The 22,036-nt window shown below is 42.4% G+C and overlaps 1 protein-coding gene across 15 annotated transcripts in view; it reads right to left on the reverse strand.

The window, feature by feature from the left end:
• Positions 1-22,036, reverse strand: part of TSPAN4 (tetraspanin 4) — a 415,828-nt gene that overhangs the window by 172,510 nt on the left and 221,282 nt on the right. For 10 of the 15 annotated variants that reach the window (XR_015288709.1, XM_086895703.1, XM_086895711.1 and 7 more), the window contains one exon: positions 12,728-12,807. The exons of 4 other annotated variants lie outside the window; for them this stretch is intronic. Coding sequence is in view for 10 of the 11 variants with exons in the window: in XM_086895703.1 (XP_086751829.1) it covers positions 12,728-12,790 (63 nt within the window). In the remaining variant the exon portion in view is untranslated. Of the gene's footprint in view, positions 1-12,727; positions 13,241-22,036 lie in introns of all 15 variants that reach the window. One more of the 15 variants, XM_086895701.1, reaches the window with a different exon arrangement.

A 22,036-nucleotide genomic window follows, 5' to 3' on the forward strand; every position in this document is an offset into this window, starting at 1 on the left:
CCTGCAGTTAAGCTGTTTGACACAAACAAAATGACTCTTCAATGAGGGAGATGAGCACTGGGTCCTGCAACACAAACACAGTGATGGTGGCTGTGCAGAGGCCAAGAGTGAGCTCATTGTATTGATCTTAGAGCAACTTTATAGCAACAAGGGTTTTCATTGAAGATATTGCTCAAGTGGTTTTCTGAGAACAAAAGTATTTATTTTCATGCCCTAGGTATTGTTTTATTTGGATAGAAAGGGAAATTGCTTGTTTTAAATCTTTTGAGACTTCCCCAGTAATGTTAGTGACAATCTTCTTTATTATCAAAAAGAATTTCAAAAAAGTAACAGTAAGTAAATAGCCTGGATTGTGAATTCCTTCCTTAACACATAACCTGCCAAAAACATCTACTGAGGCTTCCTGTTCCATCATCTACAAAATTACTTTGTATTGTACCCTTCTTATATATTCACAGCGCCTCTCATCTTTCAATTTCTACTATGTAGTTATATATATGCTCTTCTCTTAACATCCCTAAATATTCATATAACTTAATGTGTATTTTCCCCCCTAAAACAAAATACACCTGCCCAATATACACACCTACTGTTTTGGTGTAATCATTGTAACTTCCAAACCTGAGAGATCTCTAAGTTCTGCTGCTGTCACTTGTTAAGTCCAAATTCTAAGCAAAACATCTTATTAGCCAAAACTGAATACCTGCTCACAAAAACTCAGTTATCGCACTGTCTCATACACATGCACATACACATGCATGCAGTGATCAAATGGTTTAGATAACCGAAATCATTCTACATTTCACCCCAAAAAAGAGTATGTCTAAGGTGAACATCCCACTGTTGTTTCCTGTAGCTCTTTATGGATTTCTTTTAAGCATATGCTTATCCAAGTCAGGACAAAATCAGCAGCAGCAGCATTGAATTGTCACAATGAAGTTTTTTCAAATCTTTTGGAAGGCACTAGAGGTCTCAGAACATGTCTCCAGGACTTCAATTAACTTGTAAAATCTTCTTACTGTCCCTTTTTATACATCTCATCATCATTTTCCTGATGAAACCTACCTCTTCATATATTGGAGAACAGCCTCATTCCACGATACTGGCACATACCAGTACAACCCTCCACATTCCCACCAAACCCTCGCATGCAAATGCCATCGTTAACAGCAGCACCAAGGCTGTGCTTGATCCTGTAAACTGCAACCCTACAGAGAGGCTCTGCTCCCTCTCCTTCTCCCCATTCCCTGTGCAGAGGTAGAGGTACCAGTATGGACTGGCACAAGGACGTGTTCCCAGCCTGAAAGCCGTGACACTGAAACCCCTCCCTTAGCAATGCTGGCGTTGGCAGCCCTGCAGCCCCAGCACAGCTCCTGCAGGAAGAACTGCACGGCACCTGCGCCCGGGGTTCAGGAGCTCCGGGCTGGACAGCTCCGTGCAGCACCGTGCCGGCTCTGGAGGGCCGGCTGAGCCCTCTGGCACTGTCCGCCCTGTCTGCAGCAGCAGAAGCCACATAAACATTGCAGTAGAGTCCATGGATAGCTGAGGCTTAAAGGTTTGGAGCTAATTAACACAGCACAGCTGTAGGGAAACCAGCTGTGCCCCTGCAGCTTCCCCACTTTACAAATACTGCTTAGAAAGAAAGGACAAAGCATTTGGCAATAGGGGTGAGGGCCTAATTCAGGAACAAAGCAGGTGACGGTGTAGAGACAAAACCAAAAATCCAACTAAAATTACTGTGTGCAGCACTGGATCTGTGAGCAACCTGACACAGTCAGAATACAGGTTAAACTGGACTGATATTTGGGGAAAATGGACCTGTTTGGTAAACCAGTGGAAGATTTGACACCTCTGTTGAGCAACTGAAACAGTCCCTAACAGCTAATGATGCCTGTGAAGAGAAAAAGATGGTTGTTTTACTCAGCATACTGGGAACTTAAGCCTGTAACTTGCTGTGCAACCTAACAGCTCCTGTTACACCAGCAGACGGCAAAGCATGTGCCAAGACTGTGAATCCTCCCAGCCCACTGACACTCTGTGGCCACAGAGCCTTTCCACTTTTATAGACATAATAAAAGAGGGTAAAAGATCCCCAAAGCTCAACACACAGCTGAAATAAAAAAAATTAACAAAGCATTGTCAGTTATAACAAAACGAGATGATGCACAAAGAGGATTAACTCAAAAGTAATAAGCAAAGGGAAGCAATGCAAAACCAGGTACTGATGGCATCAAATGTGACTCTGAAGCATCAAGGTCTGGCTCGGATCTCACCAGGAATGTGGAGCATTTGTGCAGCTGCTCAGCCACATGATGAGGACAAGTGCACATGCTGCACCAAATGGTTTAAAGTATGACACCCTCATTGCTTTCAACTTGCATTTTCTTTCTTATGCTTGTAACTTTTCATTCTATGTCTATGCCAGGGAGCTGCAATATCTTGAATGTTTCCTGAACAAAAGCATGAACAGAACAATATCATGGTGTCCTTGCAGTGTCACAAACAATTTCATAATACAAATGAACCTTGGGTCAAAGGTAAACCCTGTAGGAAATGTCAAAAGCAGCAATGTATACAGAAGTTGTAAAAACTTCATGTAACTAAAATCATATTCTTTCATGAAAAAGTACAACCAGCTGAAGAAGAACATGCCAGAGAACTTTGTACTTCTTAGTTGGCCAGTTATATTTGGAGCCCACAGAAAATGGGGTACAAGTGCCAAGCCCAGGGGGCAACAAAGTACTACATACAGACAAACATACATATTCCTCCAGCTAGGAGGGGTGAGATTTATAATGAAGGGCCTTCTGCTGTTTTCATCATTTCACATCAGAATTATGGAGTTACTAAAATGGATTTGGTTGCAAAGGGAGCACTCCCAACACACACACAGGGAAATCCACACTGCTATCGCAGCAAAGCCAACATGTAACTGTCAGCAGCTTGTGCTAAAAATACTAAGCTAGGAACTGATTGGGTTGGATATTGTTCTGGAGAGAGAAATTTCAATTGCAGTGACAAAGCATGAAGTATTTCCAAGTTCCAGCCCCAAAATAATAACTTCTGGGTAGAGCAAGTAGAACTTAAGAGGAAGGTACCAGTAGCTAAGAAATCAAAGGAAAACAAAACCTGTGTTTGATGAAAGACCAGTGCCTTAATCTTGAAATCCTGCTGAGTATTTGCTGAGAAATGAAGGCAGAAAGAAATTCAGTACTTAGAAAATGCAAGAATTTCATCTAAGGCTTTACTGGAGTATTGAAACATCCCTGTAGTGTCAGCAATAGAAAAAAAAAAAAAAAAAAGGGAATGTCCAGTTTGTTTTTTCAGGATTACAATGTAACCAATACCGTAAGTAGAAACACATGCTTTCCTTAAGTACAGGATGTTTTTGTCAGTAATTGTTAGTCAATTTTTCTGCAAGAATTATCTACCTAAAACATACTTACAAAGGGAAACTGGAGTGAAGGAATGGATACGGGTTCTAAGTAACATACAAAAGCATATTCAAGAAGACAGACTCATGAAAATATGGTAAAAATTTTTCAGGTCTTGTGAATTTACCCAAATATTAAAAATTGAAGTCATCATATATTATACACAGGATTTCCGTGATGTTTATTCATATAAATAGATCCTAACCTACTACACTGTTTCTTTGCCTCTTGAGTTGAATCTGAGACTTCCCTGTGGCACTGGAGCAGTAATTTTATCTGCCCTATGATCCCCCTGAAACACGTATTGTTTTGCTGCCACGTTATTACACCTTTTCAGAATGCAACATAGAAAAGGGATGAAACAGTTTAGCCTGAAATGTTAAAGACACTCCCCAGTTTGGCTACCAAAACCACTGGGATCATGTTTACCTCTAGGTAAGGGGCACATGGAGATCCCTCAGCATATCTGCCAGGGAGAGGAGAGCAGGGGCACCAAAGCAGCACAAGACACAGGCAACGCATTCACCATGGTACAAACTGAATCCCACCACTGACAAACGACAGGGAGCCAAGAAAACCTGAAAACAAGCTTTTACTGGTTCACACTCAAATTGTTCCTGGTTTTCTTATCACTGAAAGAGCAGCCATAAAGCTCTCAGGGTCTCTCCTTTTTCACACTAGACTTTTATTACTATACTCTCTGGGGCTTGCAAATACCAGGAAAGTACTAGCTCACTGCAAAAATGAAAATGTCTTGCGGTTGGAGGTCCTGAAATGACCCATGAATAAACAACAAAATAATGTCTGCTTTTTCATATCCCAAGATGCTTCAGTGTATTTTTTGGTAGTGGCAGCATATGTATATAGGACATATTTGACCACTCCTGTCTTCTTTATTTTAGTTTACAAAGTCATTCTAAAACTACCAAGTATTCTGCATTAATAAGTACAAAGCAGATGGTAGATGTGTTAAAACTCTGGCCTTCAAGGATTTGAACTCGTAACAGATTGCAAGTGGCAGTGGAACTCAATTCATATCCAGAGTTCCAGTTATTTTGTTCAAGAAAATGGTATTAAATATGTCACACTCAGCTCCTTACCAGGCTGCTACAGATAAATTAATGAAAAGATTTATTGAGACATAAATAACCAATTTGTCCTACAACCTTGGATAAATGTCACTTACAAAACAAGAGTACAAATGTTCAACTGGCCAATATGAAGGCAGTCTGTTTACAAACATTTACAAACTTGTCAGAAGCAATGTGGTGGATAGCATACAACTGAAGTTTAATTTATAGGGGGGACTTTAGGACAAAAGCAATGTAATAAACTGGTCACGAATAACCACATCTAAAGTTCTGGCTTCTACTGGGGAAAAGAGAATATTAAAAAACTATTACTGAAAGAAAACCAAGAAATTATTTGAATGCTTCAGCAATTCACAACAAACTGGAGCTCTGTTTTATGTTTTATGGAAGAGCCATGAAACCATCTGCCCCAGTATAAAGCCTCAAAACAGCCAGTGGTGAATACCAAGGGAGTAAAGAATGTCAGCAATGTCACAAAATGCTCTACAGCAAGACAATCTAGAGAAGAATCCAGATGCTCAACAAAACCAAACACACTCATGTATAGTGATTGCAAAGGAGATGTGCAGCCTTGCCACCACTTCAGATAGTCCCAGGAACTGCAACAAGACTGGAAATTGCAAGTACCAGTAATGGGAGAACACAGTACAGGAGGGGAAAAAACCCTTAGAACTTCTGAAGCCCAGAACTGCCTCCTATGGAGGAAGCCACTGAGCCTTTCCAAGCACAACAGTACAAAGAGGAACTTGGTGCTTGCAGAGTAGTGAATGAATGCAGTTACTGAGAACATAACATTTTCTCTGCACTCTCCCTTCTAAACATTGTTTAAGACAGCAAGGATAAAACAACTGGCAATTGAAGAAGGAAGGAGGAAATCTAAACAAGTTGGAGCCATTATCTAATTCTGCCACAGCAGCTTCTGGCTGCTATCTAGTGTGTAACAGTGTGTGTCTGAGTGTGTGAGACTCACTCAAAACCATACAGCTCAGACAGACTCCAACATTAAGATGACACAGACCAACACCTGCTGCAGCTGCATTCTATTTAAAGTACCTGACAACAAATAAAGTTGCTATGTCCAAGGAAAGAGTAAAAAGGGCTATGTAAGCAATATGGAAAAACAAGCAGGGGGATAAAACCCCAACTAACCAAACAAAAATCCCAACAAAATAAACATGCAGAAGTTTTGAAGGCCTGTGTATAAAAACTTAAAAGACGGAGTCATTCTGGTCTTTTGTCACTTTATATCAAACCTTGTGCCTCATTCAAATGCATGGCACCTTTAGAACAAGCCTCAGCTGAAACATGTTATAAGGCTCTGCATGCATTCACACTTGACACAGGCAGGAAGGGTTTTTGGAGAGTGTTGGGTTTTAATACTGAAGACAGACTTAAGATGTGTTTCAGTATGACAGTCTAATTACAGGCTGCAATTTCAATTTCATTTACTTCTGTTGCATCTCGAGATGGTTTAACATTTCCCGGAGAAACAATTACAGGACAGTACTAAGAACACAATTTACTGTCTGCAGTCTTCATGAACATGCAGAATTCGTTCCTCCCAATGCCACATTTCATTTCTGACCCCCCAGTGCTCAGTTTACACTAAAAATATCAGAGAGATGTTTCTTTATACATTTTATATAGATACTGTATATTATTCAAACTTGTACAGATTTGCAACCTTAGCCAAAAGTTACACTCTAAATAAATAAATCACACCATAGTAATAACAGCTACCATAATGATTTAAACAATAGTGTCTGGAGACAAACTGAGGCTGGGATTTTATCTTCCTATATACTCTGTGGATACAGAGTTGCAAACAATCTCCTGGCCAAAAGGTATGGGATTTTTTCTTCTTCTAAAATAAAGACCCAAACAGGGGTGAAAGGGATGTAACCCAGGGACAGAATGAACCATGAGGTGACAGCATATGTTGTAGCAATTATTCTAGTTCTGATTATGGCCCCAGTGATGAGAAATCCTGCATAAGAAAGAAGCACTGGCTAGAGTTCAGAAGTCTTTAAGCCAAGAAAAAAAGGAAGAGTAATAATGACCAAAATTATCTCACCTGCCTTTCTTCCTTCTCTTTGTAGGTAAAAGTATTGGCTGCAATGGATTTAGTAGCTGTCATTGTCCAGAAGAGGGACGTTTGCGGCCTTTTGTCTCACTGCTTTAAAGAAGCCAGTTTGTCCACTCCTGTAACATGGCCATATCCTGTAGGGTCTACTCACTGCTTATCAATATGACAGCAAACATGCCTAGTGCTGTTAAACTGCTCTTGTCATGAGCAACAGAAACAGTAAGCAATTTTAAAATTATATCTATTGTTATCTATTATGTCTCAACTTTTAAGATAACTTTCTTCCTCTTTTAACAGCCTTCTGAACCTGGTTTCCTAAGAAAAAAAGAAGATTATGAAAAAGAACTGTGTTGGCTGAGTATCCCATGAATACCTCATGATCCCATTTCCCATTGTTAGCCTGATCTGACAAACATGCATTCTTCTAAAGTCATTAACTTCCTAAAAGTTTTCAGAAGGTATGTATTTAGATAGCAAATGTAGCCCCTAGCAATGCCTTTACCAGGAGATAGGACTCTGGCATGATCCTTAGTCCCTATTAGACATCAGATCCACAGAGCAAAGGGGCTGTATGAATAGTGCCACTATGGAAAAAGCTCTAATTGGTGCTCATACAAATTAGACATCAGGTAATACAATCCTCTCTCTCATGCTTGAGATCAGCCCTCAATAGTTCTGCTTTTCACAGAAATGCCATTTTTTAAAGTCTGTAATTCCCACATCAAATGACTCTCCTTTCTTTAAAGGCAATGTTCCTCAAAAATGCATCCTTAGAGAATCCTCAGAAAGATAAGATGTCAATCAGACGGAGCAGTTTCTAGAAGGGACAAGTAACAAAGGAGAATCAGAAACTCAGAGGCAGCTAGAGAAAAGGACATTCTGGGGTAAACTTCCCATTTTTTAATTACACAGAAGCAAAGTCTCCTTTGCTGATTAATCAGGCTTTTGTCACTATCAACATTTGAACTTTCACACATTTGAAAATACACAGCCTGTCTTACTTCTAATCAAACTTTCTTCTGGGAGCAGCACCTGGCTGGTGGGGCTGTGACTGAGGTGTGCAGAAGGGCACCCAGCAGCTGCAACTGGTAAGCTCAGCTCCATGGGATGAGCTGCAGCCCTTGCCCATCAGAGGAGAACGTGCACACATAATGATGATGAAATGGGGGGCCTGCTTTTAAAATGGCTTACTGCTCTATTGGTAATTCTTTTTCCACTAACTTAAGACTGCAGCCAAGTATAACCACAAAATGATTGCTGTCCTCAGCCACTAACAGTCTGTAGAGTTTCTGGTTGTTTAAACCATCAATCTCATTCAGCTGACTGATGGAGAATGCAGATGAAGGACAAGGAATTCACTTCAACAAAATCAGCTGATTCTCTTACAAAATTCTCCACCTTCCAGCCAACTGCTCTTCTCAAGCTAATAGTGTCAGATGGTTTCCCAACAAGGTACAGTGAAATGAAGAGACACCCCTCTAGCCCTACCCTCTGGCCAAATTTGGCCAGGATCACTCAAACACAATCCAGTACCCCATGGTGCATTTTCAGACCAAGCTGTTCCCTTCTCCAGCTGTCCTGCACAGTCAGTCTTCCACGTATTATAAACATTTGCACAGTTCTTACAAGACAACCTGTGCTGGAGTGCAAGGAAGTAAAATAATGCCAGTAATGAGGGATTTCTCATTTCTATTACTTCCTCTCCTTCTAATTAAATGTGAGTAATGTTGGCAGTATCACCAGTGCACCAGGCCAGGAGTACTCATTGGTGCAGAGCTTCTCAAACTGTAATCCACAAACTATCAGCATCAGCAAAGACAGAGGAAGAGACCCAAAGCTGGACCCTACAATCAGACTAAACAGTTTCTCGGGTTTTTTTCCCCACAGAGATCCTGGTGCACTCACTAGTGCTAGCTGCCACTTCCTTGGCTCTGTATTTCTTTACATTTCAGAGCTGCACTTTGTGTCTCACAAGCCAAGATAAAGCATTTCCAGGTCTGTATCAGTTGGGAATTTAATATGGACCAAATGGCAAAAGAAAGCAAAGTGCCTTGCCTCACCTCTTCATCCAGAAAGGTGGAAAGCAGAGTTCCAACTGCTCATTTCATCCACAATGTGTCCAGCAGACAGCAACTCCCAAGTTTTCAAGAGAGCAGAGACTATACCCCTGCATCACTGGGAGCCTACCCGATTAAATTAAAGCTTTCACAAAACTTTTGGAGAGCTTTGACTGCTTTATAGTGCATATAAATGTAGTATGTTTTAACAATGGAAAGGAGACACATGGTCAGTTTGACAAATAATAAACTTCTTTGCCTCCTTTCTTTCTGTTGCTATCTCCTCTTTATAACTAGATTTCTAACACAACAGCATTTTGCTGCTGAATTTCTCTAATGCTTAAAGCATTACCTGAAGAGTCAGCTATGGCTATTCAGTTTTTTGAAGGGCAAACTGCTACCTCTCTAGGTAGTTTCCCTAACACAGGATCTAAGGACAGCACAGACCACTGGCAACACAAGTACAGTTAGCACATTTCCTTTTTTGAAACTTCCAGGTTTGGGAGCTAGAAGTTGAAGCAAGTGGGGATGCTGCATAAATCAAGGGGATTAAGGGAATGATGCTTTTCTTTCTACAGAACTCTCTCAGCCTTTAGGATATATCCCACCTTTTTTCACCAAAAAAAAAAAAAAAAAAAAAAAAGAGAAGTCACCTGAGCCTTGGATTAAAAGCACAGAAAGAGAAAAATTTGCTTTACTAACTGTGAAAAAGTGCTGGATGACTGGAGGAGAATGTGGAAAACAAATGTTCTTCCCTGAGTATGTCACAGAGAAATAAAAATATTTCATTATGAAATAAAAATATTCTGCTCTGTGATCATCTGATGTGATATTCAATCTCTAGGGTTCAGCAATTCAGCAAATGAAAATCGAAGTCCATAAAAATGAATGAAGCCAGCCATATTCTGTATCAGGTGACAAAAGTTATTTTGGGAGCTTACACACCAGTGAGGGCAGTGATACAATGATGGCTCATCTGCATCTGACACTGTTCCAGGGATTGGCCTATGAATGGAAATTCCCATTAGAGAAGCAGTGCTGCTCTCCAATATTGTTTTGCCGATGCTTCAGGACCTTAATACCCCAGAGTAGCTGCAAATGCACCAAGAGCAATTTGCACAGGACTCCTCATGGAGAAATGAGTTATTTTAAGAGTATCCAATTCTTTTCTCTACAATAATAGCTACTAGTCTGCTGTACCAATGGACTGATTCAGCATCAACACAGACAAGGCACTTCAGCCTCTGACACTTGTGAAGGTTCTTTGTGCTCCCTTTAACCATCAGAAAGGGGAGGAGAAATTTGCTCTGTTTTCACAGTTATATGACAGTTTTTAAAAATTTTACAGCATGAGCACAGCACCTAATCCAACAAAGCCTGCCAAAAGCATTTAAAATCAAGGTCTCAGAGAATTTGCTTCCTATAAATTCACCAGTATTGTAAGAAAAGGATCTTTTCCTCAGAAATGCAGCATAAATCCCACTGGAACTGCACAGGGCTGAGGACTCTTTTCTGTCACACTGTGGGAAAGACAACTGAAAGTACTGGGAAATAGGCTGTAGGGATGCACAAAATGTACTTGAGTTAAAGAACAGGAAGAAGAAGGTGAAAATATGATTTCTGACAGAAATCAAAGCATTTTCTCAAAACAGAATCAAGAGCAGGAGCAGGCTTTAATAGGCATCTAATTAATTTAATGCAATGACTGCTTTCAATACATGAAAAAGAAATTCCTCCTCCTAGCTGAACTATTGCCTGTTACTAACCAACTACCTAGAGAAGGGTGAAGAGGAAAGGTGGAGCCAGCAAAACTTCTGTGAGCATGTAAGCAAAGAGAAATCCTATATTCTTGCAGAGATGCTTTTCCTTTAATTTCACAAAGTAAAACATGACAGATAACTGAAAACAAGATGAAAAATACAACAACAGTATCATCAACCTATAATCATTCTAAGATTTCTGATCACTAGAAATGGAAATTTTTTCTCCTTTTAGTAAGAAGAGGCTAGCCAGTACCTTTAAAAATCATCTCTTTTTAGTTACTTTCTTCACTGTGAGAAGGTGAAGAGCTGCATCTATTATAACTACATGCTGTGCAAAACTCATTTGGACATGATCATCATCCATCACTCCTGCTGTGCAGGTAGCATGTGAAAGGGAAACAAAACAGAGATCGTGCTGCAGTATTTGACACCACCCACTCCCCTGCTCGCATGCTTCAGTTCACCAAGAGCCCCACTGCCACACAGGTATTCTCTTTTTGGGACTCCTGCCTTTTTCTCTCCCTCCAAGCATAGCATGGAGCAGCTCTGATAGTTTTAGGGGGGAGACAGAAACCTTTCTTTCTCTCCCAAAGCATTAAGGCTTTCCTACTGAAAAGCATGCCAAAGATACATTATTATTTGCAACCTTGCCTTTGTAAATACACACCCGTTACTTGCAGCAGTACCTCTTCTCATGACATGGGTATGTTTCAGGGGAAGATGAATATTGCAAGAGAAATCAGAATGCCTGTATCCTTTGAGGCAGTGCTGTGCACAGTTCTGAAAAGAGCTATTAATGCCAGCATCCTACTTCTTTTCTCCAGCTCACACTTCAACTATCACTGCTATCTATAATCTCGACCAGTGACAGTCAGAAGAAGCACAAGACTTTAAAAAGCAAAAAAGACAATGTCTGTGTTTTTCAGAAAGCTCTTGGGTAAGCTGCAATAAATATTAGACAATTTTTAGGGAAGCAGTAGCAACCAGAGTCAGCCTTGAAAGATGGAATGCAGCCTTAACAACACTCTTTCCACCAGCTCACCTAGGATGCAGAGAGAGCACCCTCCTTGTGCTTCACAGCTCTGGTTAGTGCTGTGCCAGTTCAGGGGACTTGCACTAGTTTATCAGATCCTGACTCTTGCTATGACTCGGGTCAGCAGGAGCTGCCTGCACTTTGTGTTTCCTGATGCACTGCAGCATGCCTGGCTTTGAACAGCTGTACAGCAGCGCACACTAGAGAACAGCTCTCTCCATCTCACTCACAGCCCTCCAAGCACCTCCAACAACTCAGGAGAGCACAGACAAGCAGTAACACAGACACAGTAATATCCAGCTGCAAACACACACCCTCTCCTTAAGTGCCGGGACGGGAGGGGTGTCACTTCACAATACTCCTTATTTCCCTCAGCATGTTAGGAAGCCACTTGGGAGGAACAAGCCATTTACAGGCACCTCCTGAGAATCTTGTAACAGACCTTCCCACATATGGACAAGAAACACTGAACTAGAAATCCTGTCCTGCCCTAGCAAACATGTTGCTTCATTTTTTACAGAACTAACAGCATTTGTGACCTGGGTCCCCCCCGCACAGCACTTCCAGCTACAGCCTACACTCCATTTAAAGGGAGTGAAGCGTCCAGCCACCCTTGTTGTCGACAGCCACCTCATTTATTAAAAAGATGCTGACATACGCATGCCTCGTAGTGATTTGATAAACTCCTGCCACAGAATAGCAGCCCAAAAACAGAGAGGAGCACTCTGGTCTCTCTCCACCCACGTCTTCAGAAGGGAATGGCAATGCCAAGACCCACCACTGACAGTAACAGAGAATGATTCCTGATACAGGCTTTAATGTTGTGATGTACCAAGTGTGCCACCTGCAATAAAGCAACGGATGTAAGCACGTGCTCAAGCTTACAACCATGAATGCCCTCAGTGATTTCTCTAGGACTATGCATAGCTTTTGAGGCAAACACAGATAAGAACGGAAGATCGGGGCAAGAAAAAGTGTACAGCTCTCACTGGAACAAAGTGATGAAGGCATTCATGCAACTGACCTCTATAAACACACTCTTTTCCCTTATACCACAGTTTTGAAATGCAGCTGAAGGCCAGGAAATGAGAGAAGGAAGAAAACCTTCAGCAGTTTATCTACACAAATTAATGAGGCCACAAAAACAGTAGCCTAGGCACCACTTTGTTCAACTCCTAAGTTCAAAAGCAGCAACAAGTTCATCTTCCATCTCACTAAGCAGACACAAACACAATCGTCTTGTGGTTCCAAACGTGTACTCACCCAGAAGAGAAGGTTGAAAACAAACATTAGGTACTTGATACACTGCAGGCAGTTGTGAGCCATGCTGCACCTCTTCAGTTCTAGGAGAAAAATAAATGAGAGATCCAGGTAAAAGACAACGTATTTGTTTCCCTTGGGAGTTGTGTACTTAGCCTTGGTGGCCTTCGGGCCTGGGTTGGTATGAAATCCAAAAAAAGAGTTGCTGGCAGCCCCAAACTGGCCACCATACATGCTGCTGTATCGACGGAAGGTGCCATTTGGGAAACTGTAATCCTTGCTGTCCAGGGAAGGGCTCCTGTGATAGGTGGACTCATCGGTGCTGGACCTGCGCATGGTGGCTTCAGCTGTCCCGTTCCTGCTGCTCTGACAGCCGTCGGGTGAAAGGCTGGTGATCTTCCTTCCTCTTCCTCGCTAGGAATCCCCTATTGCTTTGCACCAGCTGTTCTTTTGTCTGCCATCCTGCCAAGGAGCTACGCGTGCTGTGCGGCAGCGAAGTTGGTGAACTTAAGTCCGCTTAGCCAGGAGTTAGGGAGCAGAGTGCTTCCACATGAGAAAGACTTCTGCACAAGTAAACATTCCCGTCGCTGTCACGATCGTCCCTCCCGGCCCACCCCGCTACCAGGGAAGGAAAAATTAGAGAGAGATATACGGTACTCAGCAAAGAATTTTAAAAAAACGAAGCGTGACCTCGCTCGGCTCGCAAATGCCATATAAAACCCCGGCTCCACATGCCACACGCAAACAAGAGAGTGCCGCTGCCCGAGACTCCCGGCAGGGGCAGGAATTATCCGAAAGGCGAGCAGCTGCCGTGGCTCTTTCCTGCCGGCCACATCGCCGTGCCCCGCGCAGCCGGGCTCACTTCGCGCATCCCCGCATCCCGCTCCCGCGGCGGGCGCCTGTGGCACGCCAGCCCCGCCGCTCCATTCCCGGCGCGGCCGCCCCTCCTCCGAGCGCCGCGCCAATGGCGCTGCCCGCCCTCGGCCCGGCCCCGGCCCACACCCGCCCCGCCCCGGCCCACACCCCGCCCCGGCCCGGCCCCGGCCCACACCCCGCCCCGGCCCGGCCCCGGTCCACACCCCCCGACACGGCCCCCGGCCCCACCCCACCTCGCCCCGGTCCCGGCCCACACCCTGCCCCGGCCCCGGCCCACACCCCGCCCTCACAGCCCCGCCCGGGGCCGCTCGGCCCCCCGCCCCGAAACTCTCAGCACGGGGACACCGCGCGGAGCCCAAACCTGGGTGGCTTTTGCGGGGCTGCCCAGATACACAGGCGGCGCTGCCGAAAGGAACGGGAATAAGTAAATGCTGTGAAGGTTTCGTACGCAAAAGCGCTGGGGATGCTCCGCGGGGAGCGGGGTCAGGACAGGCCTCCCTTGCCGGAAGGCTCGTTTGTTCCGCTGCAGATCCATCACCGGGATATTCCTAATTCGCTCAGTCCCACGGAATCATCGCTCAGCACAACGTATGGCCAGCTCATTTGTCCCCCTGTCAGAACGCACTGATCTGCATCAAGCTCCATACGCTGGGGAGCGCTTCCCTAAAACCTGACAGCTCCCACAGGCAGTAAGGAGTTGAAAATGTGCCACACGCAACTTTTTCAGGAAGGAAAAATCTTACTGAAACCGTGGCAATTACAGTATTAACACTCAGGAAAGCAAGACTCATTTACCATCTTTGCCCCAAATTCCCTGTGCAAGTAACTCACTTGTCTCCGTATGTGCCGCCTCCTTATCTGTCTGCCTCCTCTCTGCCTTCCTCCTCTGTCTGCCCTTTGATTTCGACTGTAACCTACTAGAGCAAAGTCAAAAGACGGCTGGCTAACATTTTTTTAAAAGGCCTGCCCAGCAGAGAATTAATCGAGATGAAAACAGGTTTCCTTCATGAAGCATCTAGCCAGTCTCAGAGTAAATCAAGAGACATGGGCACCAATTAATTAAACAACAAATTAGTAAAAGTAAAATGAGCTGGTTTTGCACATAGCCTGAGCAGTTCGCCCCTGCAAACCACTCTCTAATTCTGTTAATTTACAAACTGCAAACTTAGATTCTAATTATTTCTCTTCATTTCCTCCACAAACTATAAATACACTGACCATAGCTGGTGCAAGCTTTAGAGAAAAAGAACCTGAGCACAAAACACAAAGGTAATAACTCCTGAACCATCTGTTTCAGTAACTTTGATGACTTACAGTTTTGCCACTTTTTGATTTCCTTGCCTCTAAAATTAGAGTTTTCTACTCCCCTCCCTTTCTTGCACACCCCCTTAAAGGAGTCTTCCTTCCCTAGCACATAAAGATGGTTCAATGGAAACAGATCTGTTCTTGGTCAGAGTTCCCAATATACTATTAATTTTTCCTGTGATCTCAAACAGTTCTGCCTGCCTCCAACTTTTCTCCTCGCCGGTATTACAACTAGTCCAGTTTGGTAATAGAAACCCAAAAATTATTCAAATATTTTCTACATTTTCTGCCAGTACACAAAAATGCCTGTACACAGAGCATTATATTAAATGGTGGAAAATTAAACTGGGTACAGCTCAGCACACAAATTATGCTGAAACAGTGACAAGTCAGATAACTGTTATTTAACAAGGGTGCCCATGGTACCGCATTTAACAGTGGAGAAATAGGCATATTTACTGAAAATTAGACAACTGAAGCCCAAAGGCAGCTCATTGCTATCTGGATAAGAAAAGGGTTAGAAACCACTTGCTTTCACCTTTCCTGAAGACAAGAAATCAACAGTTCTTAAGAGAATTAAGTCCTTAATATGTGTGGAATCATTAATAAAGCCAAGATCTAAGGTAAAAAAAAGTTTCTAATTGTTTGTTTTAAATAAAATGTAATAAACATCAAGACACGGGCGATATATTTCAGACAGATGCAGAAAATGCTTGAGGAAGGCTGAGGTCCTAACAATAAAGGATACTTTTTCTCCAGCCTCTTTTCACCATCATTCCGTAGCACACCTCATGGAAATGACAACTTTTTAAAGGCACTTTAGTGTAAAATGCTGTTCTCAAATAGTTGCTGTTCTTTCTCATAACAATACCAACAGCTAATTAGAAACAGAGTCATTTGGGATACAGACATTACAATCATTCTTTTATTAAATCTTCCACACCAGGAAACCCAGTCAGAATCACTAGCCTAAACGGGAAATCCTTGAGACAGCAAAGTTGCACCAACAGGCTAACTGGAGCTTGGATGACAAGCTTACGTGAGGGAATGATGTCCTGCATGGGAACTGGGGGAAATCAACAAAAGGAGAAGGGCTGCTGGACTCTGCTCTTGCTTTGCCATCCCTGGTGTAAAGTGAATGGAAGGGGCATGCTGAGACCCACACTGACATTTAAGCTGTTTAACAATACAGTAATTGTTACGAATGAACTTCGTCAAATGAATGAAGGATAAGCCTTGGAAGAATTGCATCACTGGGCCACTGTGTCTAAAGGGTGACCCAAAGGCAAATTAGAGCTTTCACTAAACTTTTGTTAATGACTGAGCCTAAAATCCCAGTGTGGACCTAGTGACCTCTGTTCACCCCTGCTTAACATCTATTTTTTTCTCTCCCCAGCTGCATCTCTATATTCCCATCCTGTGGCCAATTCATATTGATTCCTCTACACAAGAAAGCAAGCACTGTGCAGTCTCGCCAGCAGAGGTTCAATTTGTATTGATTCTGGTGGCACGCTACCATTCAGGTTATAACAACTCTGTCTCTGCCACTTTGAATGAAGGGCTGGTAACCCTTCACTGTCTCCAGCCAAAACCCTGGCCCTGAAAATGAACAGGCAGCAGTCTCACTCTAATGACATCAGGTGAACTCCAGGCAAAAAACTGGAAAAGGTTTGGGCATCAGGGGCAGATCTCTTAACTGTCTTATCCCTCACACCCTTTCTCAGCTTCGGCTTTCACCTGAAGACACACAGCTACTTGTTCAGCCCACACTTTGTACCTCACCCTGAGCTACAGCCACTACAGACACCACACCACGCTCCCACCTCCCTTATATTCTTTCTCTTCTTCTTTCCTGATTTAACACTCATAACCACCAGCCTTCAGCTCACACAAAATGCAGCACTAATTCACCTCAGATTTAGTCTCGTAAGTCTTTTAATAGTTGCACCGGTTTTCTCCCTACTAATGTTTCTTGTCACTGTCTTCAAAATTCTGTATACCTGTTCCATCCTCCTAATGAAACAACCCACTTTGAATTAACCTCAGGAGACTTTGTTAAGAAGTGATCCACGAAATAAAATTTTAAAGAACCCTGGTAGAAGATATTATTGAAATACACTATATAAAACAGGCTATGGATATGACAACTGCTCCTGTTCTACAACAGAGGGGTGTGCAAAGGCATGCACATGACATGCAAGTGACAGTTCATTCCCAGCAGCTTTAGTGAACAACTAAGGTCAAACATTACTACAAGAGCAAGATCTTTTTGTGAGTTACTAACTTGCTTCACACAAAGTCAGCTAAGGGTGATCAACTGATGAATACACTCCAAATGCTCAACTTTTTAATTTCATGTACATACAGAGATCGCCACAGAAAAGTGTCAAAAGTGTCTGGCCCTGCCTATCTTTTTCTTCAGCAACATGCCTGGAGAGAAATCCCTTGTTTCCTCACCAGTGCACTCTTTGCACAAACTACTGTTTGGTTATGTTTGATTCAGTGATGCAGGTTTTATAAAAATGGTACCTCTTCCAAAAGCCTAAGAGAAATATTATCTCTTCTGACTAGAGGGTGAACCAAAGTCCAGGGCCAAGCTGGCTGTTTCAGCTAGGAGGAAAAAAAGCCTTGTGATGGAGTCTGATTCGTTTGCTTTTGTATATTCATTTTTCATGAACAGAAATGACTAAAAGAGCAAAGCAAAGGGAGTGAGAATATGATTTTTAACCTGACAGCCTCACGCTGCCACAGGTTTTCAGTCTCTGCTCAACCCTGCCCAGGACTGTTTAGTGTCTTCCTAAATGACACAGTGGGATACAGCACACCCTCAGATGTCACCAAGCTGAGTGGTGCAGTTACCACACCTTAGGGATGGGATGCCATCCACAGAGATCTGGACAAGCTCCAAAAGTGGGCCCATGGAAACCTCATCACGTTTAACAAGGCCAAGTGCAAGGTGCTGCACCTGGGTTGGGACAACCTCCAATATCCGCACAGGCTAGGGGATGAAGGGACTGAGAGCAGCTCTGCCCAGATGGACTTGGGGGTATTGGCCAGCATGGCAAGCAGGTTCAGGGGGGTGATTCTGCCCCTCTGCTCTGATCAGAGCCCATGTGGAACAGTACATCCAGCCCTGGAGTCCTCAGTTCAAAGAAGACATGGACCTGTTGGGAATGGGTCTGAAGGACGGCCACAAAAGCTGTAAGAAACGGCAAAGGCTGAAAGAGTTCAGGCTGTTCAGCCTGGAGAAGAAAAGGCTCTAGGGAGACCTCACTGCAGCCTTTCAGTACCTAAATGGGGCTAAAACAAAGATGGGGACAGGCTTTTTATGATGACCTGTAGTGATGGGATAAGGAATAATGTTTTTAAAATAAAAGAGGCTAGATTCAGATTATATATAAGGAAAAAAAAAATTACAATGAGATGATGAAATACTGGAGGAAGTTGCCCAAAGAGGTTATAGATGCCCATCCCTGGAAACATTCAAGGTCAATTCAAGCAGTAATCAACAAGTTTCCTCCCTAAATCCTGCTCTCTCCTAAAAATTCACATGGTGCAATGAGTCTGCACGTGTTACCAAAGACTTTAAGCAAGGAGCAAGTGGGTCAGGAGGGGAGCCATAAAGCCAGCTCCCAAACCAAATGCCAGACATGTTAAAGCAGCCCCCTAAGAAACAGGTAAATCAATTAATATCAGTTCTACTCTGGACTGCAGGTCCTTCGGCTCAAAGAGTATTACCATTAGGCTTTAAGCTGAGGATATCTCTGGACTATTTTGTTTTCGAAAGAAATAGGAATGCTTTTAATAAGTGAAGCAGAAGATAGTATGCTTCACAGCAACCTCAAACTTACCACATGCCTAAGAACCCAGGCCTTCCCTTTTATTTCCAGGGTCCCTGCTTGTCTATTCGCAATTGAAGTATCTGTAAAAGGTTATTGTTGTTGGAAAGAGGTTGAGTCCTGGATTGCATAGGCAGGAGAAGACAGTCAGACATTCTAGAGATTTCCTCAGCCAAAACCAAAATCTGTTGATATTCATAGTTGTACCTACAACTACTTGAAATATTTACTGATGCCTCCAACAAAACTTTGGAAATACATTCCAGTCACAAGCAATTTCACTTATATTCACTTCAGGGTTGGTTGGTTTGTTGTTTGTTTGGTTTTTTTTCATTTTCTTTCTTTTTTTTCTTTATAAATAAGGAAATTTGCATTAAAAAAAAAAATCTTCAATACTTAATAGCTCATCTCCTTCTGCTCACATGTCACCTGAAGTCATGATCTTTGGTTTATAGCATAATTAGTTGCTATGGAAATAACATAATCGTAGACACAGAGAAAATATTCTAGGTATGACTTGAAATGCTCTTTATTTAAGCCTGTGCACAAGTAACTTTGCAGTACCCTCATTCCTTTTTACGTGCATTTATTTGCATAATTGCTGCCATCACCTCTGCCTGTGTATTCAGGCTCACTGCTATTCCCACATGCATGACTCATGCTAAGGGCATTTACTTCACCTATACTGGAGCATCTGTGTGTTCATACAGTGCTGTGAGTGTACATACACACAGCATAGCTGGTGCCAAGTCGAGACTAAATAAATAAAACCTCTTAAAAAATTATCTGGTATCGGCCCCCAAAACCCTGTGCACCACGGAGCTCCCTTGCCATTTGTGCACGCTGGGCTTTTGTTGTCCTGCTCTTTGCTAATGATTTCTTTGGTCCAATAGTAAAAATTTTTGAGTAAGGAGATTCTTTGTTTCCCCAGGAAATTCTGCATATTTGAGCCCAACACAGAAAGGATTATTGCTGCAGATGAAGAACAAGCAGTGCCAGTCTGCAAATTCCTGAAGAAGCAGAAAGCCCGTTTCCCTACTAAGGTTCTCAGTAATAAAGAATGAAAGAGCAGACATAAAGAACCCATCTGACATCCTGTACAAGGAGAGTTGTAGCCCAAATAAAACTTTTGTTAAGACCTATCTTTGCGGTGTCAGCAGGTCCCAGCAGCTCAGATGCAATTTATGTGCTAGTTTTCTTAAAATCAGGTTACTTTCTCTAACCTGAGAGATCAGCTGACGTTCAAAGAAACGCCACTTCAAACACACATGTGGTATTCAGGATCTTTCTGTCAAGTATAAAGCAATCAGGCATGAAAATCTTTAAACTGCACAGTTCCGATGAAAGGAGAAAGTTGTTGTGAAAGCAAAAGCAGACAAAACAAAACAAGGACTTAGAAAAACTCGAGGACTCAATAATGTTCACTAACTAGTGTCTACCTTTTAACATCTTTATGGATTTTTTCCTTGGAGACTCAAAATGGATTCTCTTCTTGTCTTGCATCCTTAAAAACAGAACTAAGGTTTTGCACGCATATGAGCATGAACCAAAGTTCATATAACCATATTTCAGCTCCATTTCCAAAGCAATGAAGGCCCAGAAGCACTCGCTGACCTCACAGGCACCCGAGCGAGCGCTCGGCACATTTGAGAATCAGGTCACAGAGAGCCCGTTTCAACTGAGCTCTCAACCACGGTTTTCACTGCTTTGAGATATTCATGCACTGAAATAGTAAGCACACATTAAGTGCTTTCACGAGTGTGGCTGGACATAAGTAGGAGAAATGCAATGTTTAAAAGGCTCCAGATCAAGCTGGACTCTGCACATGCTGCTGTAGCAGAAGGAATTCCTCCCTGAGCACACACCTTTGAAGCTGCTGGTCCACAGATCTGCTGGCTGGGAGGTGCCTTCAGCCAAAAGAAAATGGGTTGAAATGGGGTGAGGAGCTCTCCTACCAATAACTCATTCTGCAGATGGGAGTGAACACACCAAGACCCCAGGGCCAGCCAGAGCAGTGATCTCTGCTGCTGTACTGCAGGGGCTGCATCCTTCTCTTCATAGCCAAAAGTCCTCAATTTGCTCACAGATCCCTTAGGCTCCCCTTCCAAAATCCAAAGGTGTGCTGGAGAGAGCTTAAAATTAATAAATTGAAACATAAAAGAGATTCCAACAAATTAAGAGAGTATTAAAAAGGGAATAATAAACAAAGCCACTATGTGATAATTATATATTGAGATTAAAATGTAATGAACTTGTACAAAGAAAATGCAAGTGGCCATATATCTTCTTACATATTATATTAGCAGCTATTGTTTCTTTTCTTAATACTGTGTGGAATCACCAGAGTTGTATCATCCCACACAGTAGAAGTAAACAGCACTGGATCTCTTATCCTTGACATCTCTGTAACCATTCAAGCAAAAACAATGGAGCTTCTCTATTATAAAATAAAAAAATGTAAAAAATCTGGATAGGAGCACAAGCTTTGGCTTTCTGATTTGCTATTCTGAGTATTCGTAACAGTGAACAGTCAAAAATAACTTGAGGAGTGCTAGCAGCAGACACACATTTCAATACGTATTTGAACAGACAATGCATACAAGTAAACAATTTAAAACAATGGCCTAGGATTTACAGACCTAATATTATAGCAAGTGTAACAGTGATAAGGTTTGAAATAAATTCTTTTTATTCTTTTGGAATAAGAAGTATCACCTGCACTAGAAACCATGTATTTGTATTTAGTTCTTCACATCGCCACAAACCACCTCTTTTTATATGTCACTGTAAAATCTGTAAGTAAACTCACGTTCCTAAGGGTACATCTACACAAGAAGAAGAGGCACCTGTATTTTAAGGCAGCACAGGTGTCATATCCTTTCTGCAAAACATACCCAAATTCAGTTACCAAAATGACACAGAAGCTCTAGTTCAGCAAACTCAAGATGTCTAAATAAAAAAAATTAAAAAATAAGAAACTCATCCCTGTTTATTAAGGTGCTTAATACTTTTTAACTTTAATCATGGAGGCTTTGTTTGGACAGAAATAAGGATATAACTTAGAGCTTTAGTGATACAGAATGAAATATAATTTGAATTAAGATGCTCATTGCAAAGGTACTGCCAAAGTATCTGTTTAGTCTTTAAAGTCATGTCATGGGGTGACTTTACCTTTAAGATAGTTTCCGGAGCTGGGAGGAAGTTGAAGCTGCGAGAGGCTGATGGAGTTTTTTCTTGTGACCAATTATTGGTCATTTCTGAGAACTGGCGGTGGTTTTAACCATTGAGAAGT

The sequence above is a fragment of the Cyanistes caeruleus genome, chromosome 6, assembly GCF_971803275.1.
Source record: "Cyanistes caeruleus chromosome 6, bCyaCae1.hap1.1, whole genome shotgun sequence".
Lineage (NCBI taxonomy): Eukaryota > Metazoa > Chordata > Aves > Passeriformes > Paridae > Cyanistes > Cyanistes caeruleus.